At 43.2% G+C, this 16623-nt stretch overlaps 1 protein-coding gene across 1 annotated transcript in view; it reads left to right on the top strand.

Moving 5' to 3' along the window:
- The window catches only part of LOC141165381 (uncharacterized), a 95681-nt gene that overhangs the window by 55266 nt on the left and 23792 nt on the right, over positions 1-16623 (top strand). Inside the window, exons 7-8 of the mRNA XM_073650974.1 lie at positions 3633-3804; positions 9230-9397. Coding sequence (XP_073507075.1) covers positions 3633-3804; positions 9230-9397 — 340 coding nt within the window. The remainder of the gene's footprint in view (positions 1-3632; positions 3805-9229; positions 9398-16623) is intronic.

A 16623-nucleotide genomic window follows, 5' to 3' on the forward strand; every position in this document is an offset into this window, starting at 1 on the left:
CTATCACTGTACTTATTATATATGTGATTGGCATGTTTATATCTATCTATGTGTGAAGCTCTATTCTTTCTGTTATAAATTGTCGGGTACCGCTGCTGAATTGCCGGCCGGCTTTTTTAAAGAGACGGTGCACGAAAACACTATTATTTTTTTAAATAAATCCTTTACACTAAATGACAAGTACAGTAAGCAACACTGTCACTGTGCTTCTTATATGTGTGACTGACATGTTTCTATCTATCTAATCTATGTGTGATGCTCTATTCCTTCTTGTCTAAATTGTCGGGTACCGGTGTATGCCGCTGCTGAATTGCCGGCCGGCTTTTTTAAAGAGAGCGTCTTCTGAGCAGTTTGTCAGCTTTTGGACACCTTTGAAGGTGTTTTCTATGTGTTTCTATGTGTTTTTGTTTGCCTGCCATTGGTTTTAACGGTGTTTGACAGTGTTCTAAGGTGTTCGACGAACAGTTCCTCGAACATCCCGGTGTTCGACGAACCGAACCGAACCCGAACACTTCGGGGGTGGCTCAACACTAATTCTAAGTTCTTCAAAGTAGCCACCTTTTGCTTTGATGACTGCTTTGCACACCCTTGGCATTCTCTTGATGAGCTTCAAGAGGTAGTCACTGGAAATGGTCTTCCAACAAACTTGAAGGAGTTCCCAGAGATGCTTAGCACTTGTTGGCCCTTTTGCCTTCACTCTGCGGTCCGGCTCACCCCAAACCACCTCGATAAGGTTCAGGTCTGGTGACTGTGGAGGCCAGGTCATCTGGCGTAGCCCCTATCACTCTCCTTCTTGGTCAAATAGCCCTTACACAGCCTGGAGGTGTGTTTGGGGTCATTGTCCTGTTGAAAAATAAATGATGGTCCAACTAAACGCAAACAAGATGGAATAGTATGCAGCTGCAAGATGCTGTGGTAGCCATGCTGGTTCAGTATGCCTTCAATTTTGAATAAATCCCCAACAGTGTCACCAGCAAAGCACCCCCACACCATCACACCTCCTCCTCCATGCTTCACGGTGGGAACCAGGCATGTAGAGTCCATCCGTTCACCTTTTCGGCGTCGCACAAAGACACGGTGGTTGGAACCAAAGATCTCAAATTTGGACTCATCAGACCAAAGCACAGATTTCCACTGGTCTAATGTCCATTCCTTGTGTTCTTTAGCCCAAACAAGTCTCTTCGGCTTGTTGCCTGTCCTTAGTAGTGGTTTCCTAGCAGCTATTTTACCATGAAGGCCTGCTGCACAAAGTCTCCTCTTAATAGTTGTTGTAGAGATGTGTCTGCTGCTAGAACTCTCTGTGGCATTGACCTGGTCTCTAATCTGAGGTGTTGTTAACCTGCGATTGCTGAGGCTGGTGACTCGGATAAACTTATCCTCAGAAGCAGAGGTGACTCTTGGTCTTCCTTTCCTGGGGCGGTCCTCATGTGAGCCAGTTTCTTTGTAGCGCTTGATGGTTTTTGCAACTGCACTTGGGGACACTTTCAAAGTTTTCCCAATTTTTTGCACTGACTGACCTTCATTTCTTAAAGTAATGATGGCCACTCGTTTTTCTTTACTTAGCTGCTTTTTTCTTGCCATAATACAAATTTTAACAGTCTATTCAGTAAGACTATCAGCTGTGTATCCACCAGACTTCTGCACAACACAACTGATGGTCTCAACCCCATTTATAAGGCAAGAAATCCCACTTATTAAACCTGACAGGGCACACCTGTGAAGTGAAAACCATTTCCGGTGACTACCTCTTGAAGCTCATCAAGAGAATGCCAAGAGTGTGCAAAGCAGTCATCAAAGCAAAAGATGGCTACTTTGAAGAACCAAGAATATAAGACATATTTTCAGTTGTTTCACACTTTTTTGTTAAGTATATAAATCCACATGTGTTAATTCATAGTTTTGATGCCTTCAGTGTAAATGTACAATTTTCATAGTCATAAAAATACAGAAAAATCTTTAAATGAGAAGGTGTGCCCAAACTTTTGGTCAGTACTGTATGTGCAAGAATATAACTACTATAATACTGCTCCTATGTACAAGAATATAACTACTATTATACTGCCACTATGTACAAGAATATAACTGCTATAATACTGCCCCTGTGTACAAGAATATAACTACTATAATACTGCCTCATACGTACAAGAATATAACTACTATAATACTGATCCCTATGTACAAGAATATAACTACTATAATACTGCTCCTATGTACAAGAATATAATTACTATAATATTGCTCCTCTATGTACAAGAATATAACTACTATAATACTGCTCCTATGTACAAGAATATAACTACTATAATACTGCTCCTATGTACAAGAATATAACTACTATAATACTGTTCCCTGTGTAGAGGAATATAGCTGCTATAATACTGCTCCTATGCACAGAATATAACTACTATAATACTGCCCCTATGTACAAGAATATAACTACTATAATACTGCTCCAATGTACAAGAATATAACTACTATAATACTGCTCATATGTAGAAGAATATAACTACTATAATACTGCCCCATATGTACAAGAATATAACTACTATAATACTGCTCCTAGTACAAGAATATAACTACTATAATACTGCCACTATGTACAAGAATATAACTACAATAAAACTGCTCCTATGTAGAAGAATATAACTACTATAATACTGCTCCCTATGTACAAGAATATAACTACAATAATACTGCTCCTATGTAGAAGAATATAACTACTATAATACTGCTCCCTATGTACAAGAATATAACTACTATAATACTGCCCCTATGTACAAGAATATAACTACTATAATACTGCTCCCTATGTAAAAGAATATAACTTCTATAATACTGCCCCTATGTACAAGAATATAACTACTATAATACTGCTCCCTATGTACAAGAATATAACTACAATAATACTGCTCCTATGTACAAGAATATATCTACTATAATACTGCCCCCTATGTACAAGAATATAACTTCTATAATTCTGCCCCCTATGTACAAGAATATAACTACTATAATACTGCTCCTATGTACAAGAATATAACTACAATAATACTGCTCCTATGTACAAGAATATAACTACTATAATACTGCCCCTATATACAAGAATATAACTACTATATTACTGTATAATACTGCCCCTATGTACAAGAATATAACTACTATAATACTGCTCCTATGTACAAGAATATAACTACTATAATACTGCTCCTATGTACAAGAATATAACTACTATAATACTGCCCCTATGTACAAGAATATAACTAGAATAATACTGCTCCTATGTACAAGAATATAACTACTATAATACTACCCCCTATGTACAAGAATATAACTACTATAATACTGCTCCCTATGTACAAGAATATAACTACTATAATACTGCTCCCTATGTACAAGAATATAACTACTATAATACTGCTCCTATGTAGAAGAATATAACTACTATAATACTGCTCCTATGTACAAGAAGATAATTAATTTAATGCATTCCTCTATTTGCTAGTATAGAACTACTAGAATGTAGTACCTTATAGAGAAGAATTTTTTAGCTGTATTATTGTATAATTCATATTATAAGAATATTACTATATTAATATACAATATAATAATTATCGTGTGACATGCTTTCTCCTTAGGATTGTGCTCTGAATTGGAAATCATTCCTACCGAGTTTCATAAGTTTTTCTTCGGCATCATCACTGCCTCCAGTCAATTCTTGTGCGTGACCAGTTGCAGCAGTAATAGTCTGCATTTCATAGACTGTAATATTGGACAATGTCTGGCTTCTGACAAGGGTCCCAGCTGCTAGTAAGTTCCTTTTCTGCTTTTCTGCTCCACCCTGTGCTGTGTCCTTTTTGAGAACACTATTTGGTTTTTGTGACTTTTTCTATTGGTCAGTGAAATAAAACAAATGTATTTGAATGGCAGCAGTGGGAGCCAAAACCAGGAGTTCAACAGCCAGAGGAAAAGTATAATAGAAACGCGTCACCACTTCTACACTTTTCACCCAATCCTGCTTTTGGCTTCCAAATACTGAGATAAAAACCTCACCAAATACTAGTGTGAATGTGACTAAGGATAGTATTGGCCATACATCTTAGCTGGTAGCCAAACATTTACTTGGCCAATAGATATTCCTCCCTACCCACCCATGTGCATTAATGCTGATATCTGCCAAGTGTGCCTCTTTTCTTAATCGGGAGAAGGAAATAAGTCACATCTCAAGGAGGCTTGTCTCCCAAAAGATCGAATGATTGGATATGTTAAAATCCAACATGCCTAATCTATCTTTTTCCAGGGTAGTGTTGGGGCAACTCTATACATGATGGTTAAAGTTTTACTCTAATGTATATGGAAACCAGAAAACTGGATGAGCTCACCACTGTAGGCTTCCACCATCGCATAGGTTTCGGAGATCCAGTAAGCCCCTCGGCCTGGGCAAATAAATACATATATTGTATATGGAAACCACCTTGAGAATTGAGAAGATTTTAATCCTAAATGACAATGTGTCGAAAATTAGCTCCCCAGCATAAAATATTGCAAGACCTGTTATTCATCAAATGGATGTGGATCTCAGGGTTCTGACCTTAATTTTCCTACAAAATGTTCTGAAGAACAGGAGAAGTAGACCTTCATCTTCTGGGTATCTTCCAGAATATGTTGTCCTACAATGGGCAAATATAATAATTACCCAGAATGTAGCCACCACTCTGTACTGTAAAGAACTCTACACAATACAAAGATCTTGGTGACCTTTTAATAATCAACATTGGAAATACGAGATATGCAAGTCTACAATGTTTCCCAATTCCTGCTTGTTGCTCATATTAGCATTCACACATTAGTTTTCACTGCAAATATGATGAAGAAATCGCAAATATAAGGTAAATAAGGTCACAACAAAAAAAATTATGATAGAAAGATGCCTATTTAGATGGGAGTTTAGGTGGATGAGCAGTTGTTGAGGTGGACACTCATTTAGTCAGAAGATTTGCTAATACAGGTGACAAAGTCCACATTACCCAAATAGTACGAGACCAGCAGATCATGGAAAGATAAAAGTTCAGATATTCAATGCCAAGACATATGATGGCCATTGGACTTCAATAAATGGTAGTATTAAAGAAGCAACATAAGAAAACCATCACCTGTAATGGCGTCATCCAGAGTGCTCGACAGCTTGAGCTGAGCATGTCAATATAATCCAGAAAGAGAAAAGTCAGAACTTTGTGATTCTTGAGAAACTCTGTGCTTATTGTAACTTTATTGCTTATGTGCTAAAACCATTTAACAAAGAACCTCACAGAACTGACGCGTTTCGGAAGTAAACTTCTTTATTCATGGCTAATGGCTACGAATAAGGAACTTTACTTCCGAATCGCGTCATTTGTTTGAGGATCCATGTTCATGATTTCACCATATATGTATTAAAGAAGCACTCCTCCCATGTATATATATTTTTTTATTAAATGTGTGCACATATGCATGTAATGTAGTGTGAGTGTATTAATCTACTCACCTACCTCCGCTTACTCCGATGTCCAGCTCTGTTCTGCTCCTCTATTCAGTGGCATCACCGTAATTGCGACCAGCCGACTCACTCTATGCTCTGGTCTATTTTACAAAGTAAGTCTATTGAGCCTTGCTCTGATGTCCCTTACACTTACATTGTAAAAGCCACTTCTGAGTCACGCAGAGCGCAGCATGACCCAGGGCGTCTGCAGAGCTGTGACGTCACTGAGAAGAGGAGCAGAACGGTGCTGAACTCCAGAGAAGACTGCGGTGGATGACTATATTAATACACTCACACTACATTACATATACATATACACAGATTTAGTGAAAAAAAATATAGATGGGAGGGCTTCTTTAAATAAAGCCCATTTACAGTCCGTAAGAGTGGCTTTTTATCAGCAAAAAAGAAGGGTTCCTAATGCCCAAGCATGATAGATAGACAGAGGTTCTCCTGATGGGAAAATCAAATTAACTACCAAAAATATATTTATTACTTATTTATTATGAATGTATAGAGCCATCATATTCCACAGCCCTATACAGACATCATCATCACTGTCCCCATCTGGACTCACAAACTAAATTCCCTATCAGGATGTCTTTGAAAAACACATAATGATATTTGCAAGGACATACTGATTATTTTCCTATATACTGGCTAACACAATACAAATATACACTGCTCAAAAAAATACAGGGAACACTTAAACAACAGAATATAACTCCAAGTAAATCAAACTTCTGTGAAATCAAACTGTCCAGTTAGGAAGCAACACTGATTGACAATCAATTTCACATGCTGTTGTGCAAATGGAATAGACAATAGATGGAAATGATTGGCAATTATCAAGACACCCTCAATAAAGGAGTGGTTCTGCAGGTGGGGACCACAGACCACATCTCAGTACCAATGCTGTCTGGCTGATGTTTTGGTCACTTTTGAATGTTGGTTGTGCTTTCACACCCATGGTAGCATGAGACGGACTCTACAACCCACAGAAGTTGCTCAGGTAGTGCAGCTCATCCATGATGGCACATCAATGCGAGCTGTGGCAAGAAGGTTTGCTGTGTCTGTCAGCGTAGTGTCCAGAGGCTGGAGGTGCTACCAGGAGACAGGCCAGTACACCAGGAGACGTGGAGGGGGCCATAGGAGGGCAACAACCCAGCAGCAGGACCACTACCTCCACCTTTGTGCAAGGAGGACCAGGAGGAGCACTGCCAGAGCCCTGCAAAATGACCTCCAGCAGGCCACAAATGTGCATGTGTCTGCACAAACGGTTAGAAACTGACTCTATGAGGGTGGTATGAGGGATCGACGTCCACAGATGGGGGTTGTGCTCACAGCCCAACACCGTGCAGGACGCTTGGCATTTGCCACTGAACACCAGGATTGGCAAAGTCGCCCCTGGCGCCCTGTGCTCTTCACAGATGAAAGCAGGTTCACACTGAGCACATGTGACAGACATGACAGAGTCTGGAGACGCCGTGGAGAGCGATCTGCTGCTTGCAACATCCTTCAGCATGACCGGTTTGGCAATGGGTCAGTAATGGTGTGGGGTGACAATTCTTTGGAGGGCCGCACAGCCCTCCATGTGCTCGCCAGAGGTAGCCTGACTGCCAATAGGTACCGAGATGAGATCCTCAGACCACTTGTGAGACCATATGCTGGTGCGATTGGCCCTGGGTTCCTTCTAATGCAGGACAATGCCAGACCTCATGTGGCTGGAGTGTGTCAGCAGTTCCTGCAAGATGAAGGCATTGAAGCTATGGACTGGCCCGCCCGTTCCCCAGACCTGAATCTAATTGAGCACATCTGGGACGTCATGTCTCGCTCCATCCACCAACGTCATGTTGCACCACAGACTATCCAGGAGTTGGCAGATGCTTTAATCCAGGTCTGGGAGGAGATCCCACAGGAGACCATCCACAACCTCATCAGGAGCATGCCCAGGCATTGTAGGGAGGTCATACAGGCACGTGGAGGCCACACACAATACTGAGCCTCATCAGGAGCATGCCCAGACATTGGAGGGAGGTCATACAGGCACGTGGAGGCCACACACAATACTGAGCCTCATCAGGAGCATGCCCAGGCGTTGTAGGGAGGCCATACAGGCACGTGGAGGCCACACACAATACTCAGCCTCATCAGGAGCATGCCCAGGCGTTGTAAGGAGGTCATACAGGCACGTGGAGGCCACACACAATACTCAGCCTCATCGGGAGCATGCCCAGGCATTGTAGGGAGGTCATACAGGCACGTGGAGGCCACACACAATGCTCAGCCTCATCAGGAGCATGCCCAGGCGTTGTAGGGAGGTCATACAGGCAAATGGAGGCCACACACAATACTCAGCCTCATCAGGAGCATGCCCAGGCGTTGTAAGGAGGTCATACAGGCACGTGGAGGCCACACACAATACTCAGCCTCATCAGGAGCATGCCCAGGCGTTGTAGGGAGGTCGTACAGGCACGTGGAGGCCACACACAATACTGAGCCTCATTTTGACTTGTTTTAAGGACATTACATCAAAGTTGGATCAGCCTGTAGTGTGTTTTTCCACTTTAATTTTGGGATTGACTCCAAATCCAGGCCTCCATTGGTTAATAAATGTGATTACCATTGATGATTTTTGTGTGATTTTGTTGTCAGCACATTCAACTTTGTACAGAACAAAGTATTCAATGAGAATACTTCATTCATTCAGATCTAGGATGTGTTATTTGAGTGTTCCCTTTATTTTTTTGAGCAGTGTATATTTTCCCTGTATCTTTGAAGAAGGACACGCTGAATTATGTCATGGTAGATGCTAACACCTGAAGGTTAGCTATACAGTACAAAATTTGAAGATTCTCCCTGAAAATTTCTTCTGAGCTCCACAATATAATTGTTTGGAGCTTTAGAAGAAAGTCTTCTGGCTTTGTACTGTTACCTTGAATACAACTTGAAAGAGGTTGACCACTTTTTGGTTGAAAGTCTAAAATGACGATGCCCTTAAAATAAAGAGTGGACTGTGTTGTGTTTCCATTCCATGACTTTCCATATTGCTGAGGTTCTTTGATTTACCAACATGATGCCAGTACTGAAGAAGAAGGAGGCGGCCATGTGGGTCACTCATGAGACCCATGCCATCTTTGGAGCTGTGAATGGGATCTATGCTGCCATCAACTCTTCGCAAATGCTATTTATGGGAAGCAGGAGGGTTTGTAATGTAATCCAGGAGGAATCATTGGGGCAGGTGCAGACACAGACTGAAAAGGGCTCATGTGTAAGGACATTATATGGACCCATTGAAGTCTCTTCATAATGCACAATTCCATCTGCATTGGATGTAGAAGTGGCCCCCTTACATCTTGGGCTCCTGTAAAACTGCTAAAGTAGCACCAATGATATGTTGTCCACTAAACAGGGGTATTTAGGGTTCCCGAAATAATTTAGGCCATTTTTTAAATTAAACCACAAAGTGTCCCATTCCTTTGACTACTCTTCCCGATGTATCTGAATACAAAAATTACATAATTATAGTTAGTCCTTAAAATGTACCCGTCCCGTTGCTTTTATTTTTCATTCTTCTAAACAATGCCATCCCAACGTCTATCTTCTGTTTTGCCTTAACCTCCCTCCCCTCCCTTCATCTCTATACTTTTTAGTTGTTGTTTAAAGTTGTTGTTAAACCTAAATTTATTTTTAATTTAATTTCATCTTTTTTTATAGCTGTCAATCATCAAGCCAGTTTTGGTACAGAGGAGATCGATGCCAGGTGGCTGTCAGCAAGTCAGGAATTTATGGCGGTGCGGCTGCTGGTCTTACATTCCTTTTGATAATCATTTTATTGCTGGCTTTTTTACTATATCGACAGAAACATAAAAAGAACGAGGGAACGTAAGTAAAATATATTAAATTGGTTTAAGCCAGTGCATTTAGGTTAAAGGAAGCCTCCATCTATTGTGTGGGTTCTCCTCAAAACCATTGTACAAACTAATAACTAGTGTTGAGCATTATGATACTGAAATATCGGGTATCTGCCGATATTCGCGGTATCGGAATTCCGATACTTAATTCCGATACTTTTACAATATCGAATACCGGAATCGGAAGTTCTCATAATGCCTGCGCTCTGCAGTGTCTCTGAAGGATGACAAGCTGGATGGCAGGGCTCAGCTGCGATCCAGCCTGTCATCAGAATGCCATCGCATCGTGAGAGAATTCTCCTGATTGTTTAAAAGCCGGCGGGCGGTAAAAAGCCGCCGGCTTTCAAACAATCACACAGCCCCATACTGCTTCCCCGCAGCCTCCCACCCCGATCCTCCGCTCCCCTCGCCACCTCCCATCCCGATCGTAAGTTAGGACCGGGCGGGGAGCACAGCACCAAGGAGCGGGGAGCGAAGGACCCGGGCGGGGAAGCCGGCAGTGAAAAGACTTCACCGCCGGCTTTCCCGTTCTGTGCTGCGCTTTCCCGCCGGTTATTTCAAATGAACAGCTGAGGTATCAGGTGATGCCGATCAGCTGTTCATTTGAAGTAGCCGTGGTGCCCTCGGAGGGTTCATGTGAGTTCATGCTTGACTGCATTGCATGAACTCACATGAACTTTCCCACGGCCGCACAGGTCAGCCTCACCTCCCAGACGATCAGACCCATCATGATTAGTGTGTGCGGGGTGTCTGTGCGATGTCTGCGGGTGTGTGCGGTGTCTGTGCGATGTGTGCGGGTGTGCGCGGTGTCTGTGCGATGTCTGTGGGTGTGCGCGGTGTCTGTGTGATGTCTGCAGGTGTGTGCCTGCAGGCAGACATAGGCCGATGTGACACTACTACTCCCATCGGCCTATGTCTGTCCCCCGTCCACTCGTGCCAGCAGGATCAGCTCGATGGGAGCAGTAGTTCCCATCAGCCTGATCCTGCTATTTAAATTGCCCTACTGTGTCCCCAATAAATTTTAAATACATGTCATTGGTGGCCAGTGGTTACCTAAAATAAATTAGTTTATACATTACCTGTCCCCACCGATCGCCACCTAAAATAAAGTAAAAAATAAAAAACTACACCTATACTCACCTAAACACCTAATTCCCCGATCTCCTGTAATAAAATATAAGATAATAAACCACAACCTTATCCTTACCCCTCCGTAGTAGTCCACGAGTGTCCCACGATGATCTCCAGTTTAGAGCAGCCACATAGAATGTGACCGCTCTGAACCGCTGCCGCCGCTAGAATAACGGGGCCGTAAAGCAGCCCCGTCACTGCATAAGCGGGCTCGCCGGAGTTCATGCAGCGCTGCTCCAGTTAGCTGCTTTACGGCCCTGCTGTACCGTGAGAAATTCCCACAGTACAGCAGTGCCGTAAAGGAGGTCTCCGGAGCTGCGCTGCCTGAATGCACTCCGGTGACCTCAGTCAGGGGCTCACGCTGCCGGGAGCGGACGTGTTCCCGGCAGCGTGAGCTTACAGCAGCAATGACAGCTGTCACATCTCCAGATGGACAGCTGTGCATGGGAGATCAGCGCAGGAACATGGACAGGTAACTATTTTTTTTTTAGTAAACTAAGAATTAAATAAAATGGTGTGTTTTATTTCAAATAAATTATTTTTTTCTGGGTGTAGTGTGTTTTTTATTTTAACACTTTGTAGGTTAGTAATGGGGGTGTCTTATAGACGCCAATCATTACTAACCTAGGCTTCATGGCAGCTGGCGCTGACATGAACCTCACCACTATTACACCCTGCCACCGCACCAGGGCAGCGTGGAAGAGTGAGGCTAAGTGCCAGAATTGGCGCATCCTATGGATGCGCCATTTCTGGGGTGGCGGACGGCTGGTGTTTCTAGCCTGGGAGGGGGCCAATATTCATGACACCCTTCCTGGGCTATTAATATCAGCCCCCAGCTGTCTGCCTAGCCTTTGCTAGCTATTAAAATAGGGGGGACCCCACGTCATTTCTTTGGGGAGTCTCCCATTTTAATAGCTAGTAAAGGCTAGGTATTCAGCTGGGGGCTGATATTAGTAGCCTGGTAAGCTCCGTGGGTATTACCCCCTTCCCAGGCTTCAAACATCTGCCCCAGCCGTCTGCTTAACCTCCGCTAGAGACTAAAATTATGGGGGATCCCACGCCAATTTTATTCTTAATAAATCCTTTATTTTAACACTAAATGACACTTGAGGGGTTAATAAAGATGCAGTCCCTAAATTATTATTTATTTTTTCATTAATTTTTCCCAAAAATTTTGACGTGGGCTTTGCCATATTTTTGTATGCCAGCGAGGTACAGCATCCAGGAACGGGCTGCCCCCAACCCCCAGCTGCCTATTTGTACCTGGCCGGACACAACAATATAGGGAAGCCCTTATTTTTAAATTATTTCATGAAATAATTAAAAAAAAATTGACATGGGGCTTTGTCCTGTTTTTGTGTCCAGCCAGGTACAACTAGGCAGCTGGGGGCTGGAATCTGCAGCGCAGGGAGGCCCAAGCTTTCTGGGCCACCCCCGCTGCAAATTGCAGTCCGCAGCCACCCCGGAAAATGGCGCGTTCATAGAAGCGCCATCTTCTGGCGCTGTACCCAACTCATCCAGGGCCCTGGTGCGGTGGCTCACTGGGTAATAAAGGGGTTAGGGCCAGCTTGGCACTATCAGCTGGCCCTAAGGCCGAAATTCATGTGGTCACGCCAATATTAGACTTGACCACCATGAATTTCTAGTAAAGTATTTAAAAAAAACACAACACCCAGAAAAAAGTCCTTTAATTGAAATAAACACACAATTCTTTATTGTTCTAAATTAAACCATACTTACCGTCACGCCCATTCCAGCTGAAGCCAACGATCTCCTGCAATAAAAGAAAAATAATAAAGCAACCTCATCCTTACCTTTCCATGGTTCCCACGACAGCTTCAGCTCTGCTACATCGAGATGACAGGCTGGACCACAGCAGAACGCTGCCATCCAGCCTGTCATCCCGCAGACACTGAGAAGCGCAGGCTTGCTTGCGCTCCTCAGTATCTGGCTGTGACGGCATAAAGATGAGCCGAGGTCATGTCCAATGAACTCGGCTCACCTCATGCACGTCACTGACAGCGTGGGAAAATTCTCCTGCACTCAGCGCTTCAGCGTGAGAATTCTCCCATGCTGTCAGTGACGTGCATGAGGTCAGCTGAGTTCATTGGACATGAACTCACCTCATGCACGTCACTGACAGCGTGGGAAAATTCTCACGCTGAAGTGCTGAGTGCAGGAGAATTTTCCCATGCTGTCAGTGACGTGCATGAGGTGAGGTCATGTCCAATGAACTCAGCTCACCTCATGCACGTCACTGACAGCGTGGGAAAATTCTCACGCTGAAGCGCTGAGTGCAGGTGAATTTTCCCACGCTGTCAGTGATGTGCATGAGGTGAGGTCATGTCCAATGAACTCAGCTCACCTCATGCACGTCACTGACAGCGTGGGAAAATTCACCTGCACTCAGCGCTTCAGCGTGAGAATTTTCCCACCCTGTCAGTGACGTGCATGAGGTGAGATCATGTCCAATGAACTCAGCTGACCTCATGGAAAGGTAAGGATGATGATGCTTTATTATTTTTCTTTTATTGCAGGAGCTCGTTGGCTTCAGCTGGAATGGGTGTGATGGTAAGTATGGTTTAATTTAGAACAATAAAGAATTGTGTGTTTATTTCAATTAAAGGACTTTATTCTGGGTGTTTGTGTTTTTTTTTAACTTTGACTATGGGGTTAGTAATGGGGGTGTCTTATAGACGCCTCTCCATTACTAACCTGGGCTTGATGTCAGCTGGCATTATAAGCTGACATCAACCCCAGCCCTATTACCCCACTGCCACCGCTACAGGGCAGTGGGAAGAGCGAGGCTAAATGCCAGAATTGGCGCATCCTATGGATGCGCCATTTCTGGGGCGGCTGACGGCTGGTGTTTCTAGCCTGGGAGGGGGCCAATATTCATGGCACCCTTCCTGGGCTATTAATATCAGCCCCCAGCTGTCTGCCTAGCCTTTGCTAGCCATTAAATTAGTAGGGACCCCACGTCATTTTTTTGAGGGGGTCCCCCATTTTAATAGCTAGTAAAGACTAGGTATTCAGCTGGGGGCTGATATTAGTAGCCTGGGAAGCTCCGTGGGTATTACCCCCTTCCCAGGCTTCAAACATCTGCCCCAGCCGTCTGCTTAACCTCCGCTAGAGCCTAAAATTACGGGGAACCCGACACCAATTTTTTTTTAAATAAATCCTTTATTTTAACACTAAATGACAAGTACAGTAATCAACACTGTCACTGTACTTCATATATATGTGACTGACATGTTTCTATTAGTGTTGAGCGAACATGCTCGACACTGCTCGGTACTCGCCCGAGCATCACGCTACTCGGGATGTTCGGCGAGCACCGAGCATTTCCGGGTTACTCGGGCGGGAGCTCGGGTCTCCGCCCTGCATGTTTGGCGCTCTTTACAGAGCCAATGAACATGCAGGGATTGCCAGCCAGTCACTGTAATGCTGCAGACATGTTGGTTGTGGGCATTACAGTGATTGGCTGGCCGCACAGCGTCACCTCGAGTATTTAAAACGGGGCGCCGCCATCTTGGACACAGTCGATCCGGATTAGACAGTGTAGGGACAGCGCTGCTGATTTAGGGAGAGATATAAACTGCGAAATAGTTAGTGTAGGGTCTGTAAAGGCTGCCAGAACAAACAAACAGTCCTTTTCAGGACTAATATCCATCCCAGATACCAGGCAGGCAGGCTGTATAGGAGACAGAGTGGTTATACCAGCAAACGCTGCATTACATTCCTGTGTGCTCCTGTTGCTGAAATTGCTGGACTTAGCACCAGGTGTCGGGGGCCAGGAAAAATCCTTTTTTTTCATCTAAATCCTCCTTTTTTTTTCCTCCTTCAAACTGTACAAATACCCGTCTTATTAACCTTTTGGTGTGTCCCCCCCCCCCCAAAAAAAAAGCGTGTCTCTGATTTTTCAGACACAAATATAACTGTTGAAAATTGTCTGGTGTAGGCTAGAGAAACAGAAGTGTTGTTTTGCACTTCCACGGTTCAAACCTCTGTATTATCCATTTTGGGCCATTTGTATCTAAAAAAAAAACAGTTTAAGTGTGTCGCTCACTGTTCAGCCGCAAATATCTCTATTTAAAAAAGTGTGGTATACCCCAGTAAACAATAACTGTGGTTTTGCCATCCCACGGTAAAAAATCTCTATTATTCAGGTTTTGGTAGTTTTTTCCGTATAGAAAAACAGTAGTGTCTCCTGACTGTTATGAAACAAAAATATATCTGTTGAAAATAGTCTTGTGTAGGCCCGACATCCCAGTGTGGTTGTGCAGTTCCACGGGTCAAATCGCTGTACTATCCAGTTTTGGTCCTTTGGTATCTAAAAAAAAAGCAGTTTGAGTGTGTCGCTCACTGTTCAGCCACAAATATCTCTATTTAAAAAAGTGTGGTATACCCCAGTAAACAATAACTGTGGTTTTGCCATCCCACGGTAAAAAATCTCTATTATTCAGGTTTTGGTAGTTTTTTCCGTAAAGAAAAACAGTAGTGTCTCCTGACTGTTGTGACACAAAAATATATCTGTTGAAAATAGTCTTTTGTAGGCCCGACATCCCAGTGTGGTTTTGCAGTTCCACGGGTCAAATCGCTGTGCTATCCAGTTTTGGTCCTTTGGTATCTAAAAAAAATGCAGTTTGAGTGTGTCGCTCACTGTTCAGCCGCAAATATCTCTATTTAAAAAAGTGTGGTATACCCCAGTAAACAATAACTGTGGTTTTGCCATCCCACGGTAAAAAATCTCTGTTATTCAGGTTTTGGTAGTTTTTTCCGTAAAGAAAAACAGTAGTGTCTCCTGACTGTTGTGACACAAAAATATATCTGTTGAAAATAGTCTTGAGTAGGCCCAACATCCCAGTGTGGTTTCGCAGTTCCACGGGTCAAATCGCTGTACTATCCAGTTTTGGGCCTTTGGTATCTAAAAAAAAAGCAGTTTGAGTGTGTCGCTCACTGTTCAGCCGCAAATATCTCTATTTAAAAAAGTGTGGTATACCCCAGTAAACAATAACTGTGGTTTTGCCATCCCACGGTAAAAAATCTCTATTATTCATCTTTTGGTAGTTTTTCCGTAAAGAAAAACAGTAGTGTCTCCTGACTGTTGTGACACAAAAATATATCTGTTGAAAATAGTCTTTTGTAGGCCCGACATCCCAGTGTGGTTTCGCAGTTCCACGGGTCAAATCGCTGTACTATCCAGTTTTGGGCCTTTGGTATCTAAAAAAAAAAGCAGTTTGAGTGTGTCGCTCACTGTTCAGCCGCAAATATCTCTATTTAAAAAAGTGTGGTATACCCCAGTAAACAATAACTGTGATTTTGCCATCCCACGGTAAAAAATCTCTATTATTCAGCTTTTGGTAGTTTTTTCCGTAAAGAAAAACAGTAGTGTCTCCTGACTGTTGTGACACAAAAATATATCTGCTGAAAATAGTCTTGTGTAGGCCCGACATCCCAGTGTGGTTTCGCAGTTCCACGGGTCAAATCGCTGTACTATCCAGTTTTGGGCCTTTGGTATCTAAAAAAAAAGCAGTTTGAGTGTGTCGCTCACTGTTCAGCCGCAAATATCTCTATTTAAAAAAGTGTGGTATACCCCAGTAAACAATAACCGTGGTTTTGCCATCCCACGGTAAAAAATCTCTATTATTCAGCTTTTGGTAGATTTTTCCGTAAAGAAAAACAGTAGTGTCTCCTGACTGTTGTGACACAAAAATATATCTGTTGAAAATAGTCTTGTGTAGGCCCGACATCCCAGTGTGGTTTCGTAGCTCCACGGGTCAAATCGCTGTACTATCCAGTTTTGGGCCTTCGGTATCTAAAAAAAAAGCAGTTTGAGTGTGTCGCTCACTGTTCAGCCGCAAATATCTCTATTTAAAAAAGTGTGGTATACCCCAGTAAACAATAACTGTGGTTTTCCTCTTCCACCGTTCTAATCTACTCTTTATTACCCTTTTTCCATTGATAGTGCAAGTGTAAGCTATTTTACTTCATTTACAATGGGCAAGGCGCGTGGCAAGGGACGTGGAAGTGGACGTTCTGGTGATGGTTCGTGCAGAGGACGGG

The sequence above is a fragment of the Phyllobates terribilis genome, unplaced genomic scaffold (assembly GCF_046119375.1).
Source record: "Phyllobates terribilis strain yellow unplaced genomic scaffold, ASM4611937v1 Scaffold_11__3_contigs__length_659146591, whole genome shotgun sequence".
NCBI lineage: Eukaryota > Metazoa > Chordata > Amphibia > Anura > Dendrobatidae > Phyllobates > Phyllobates terribilis.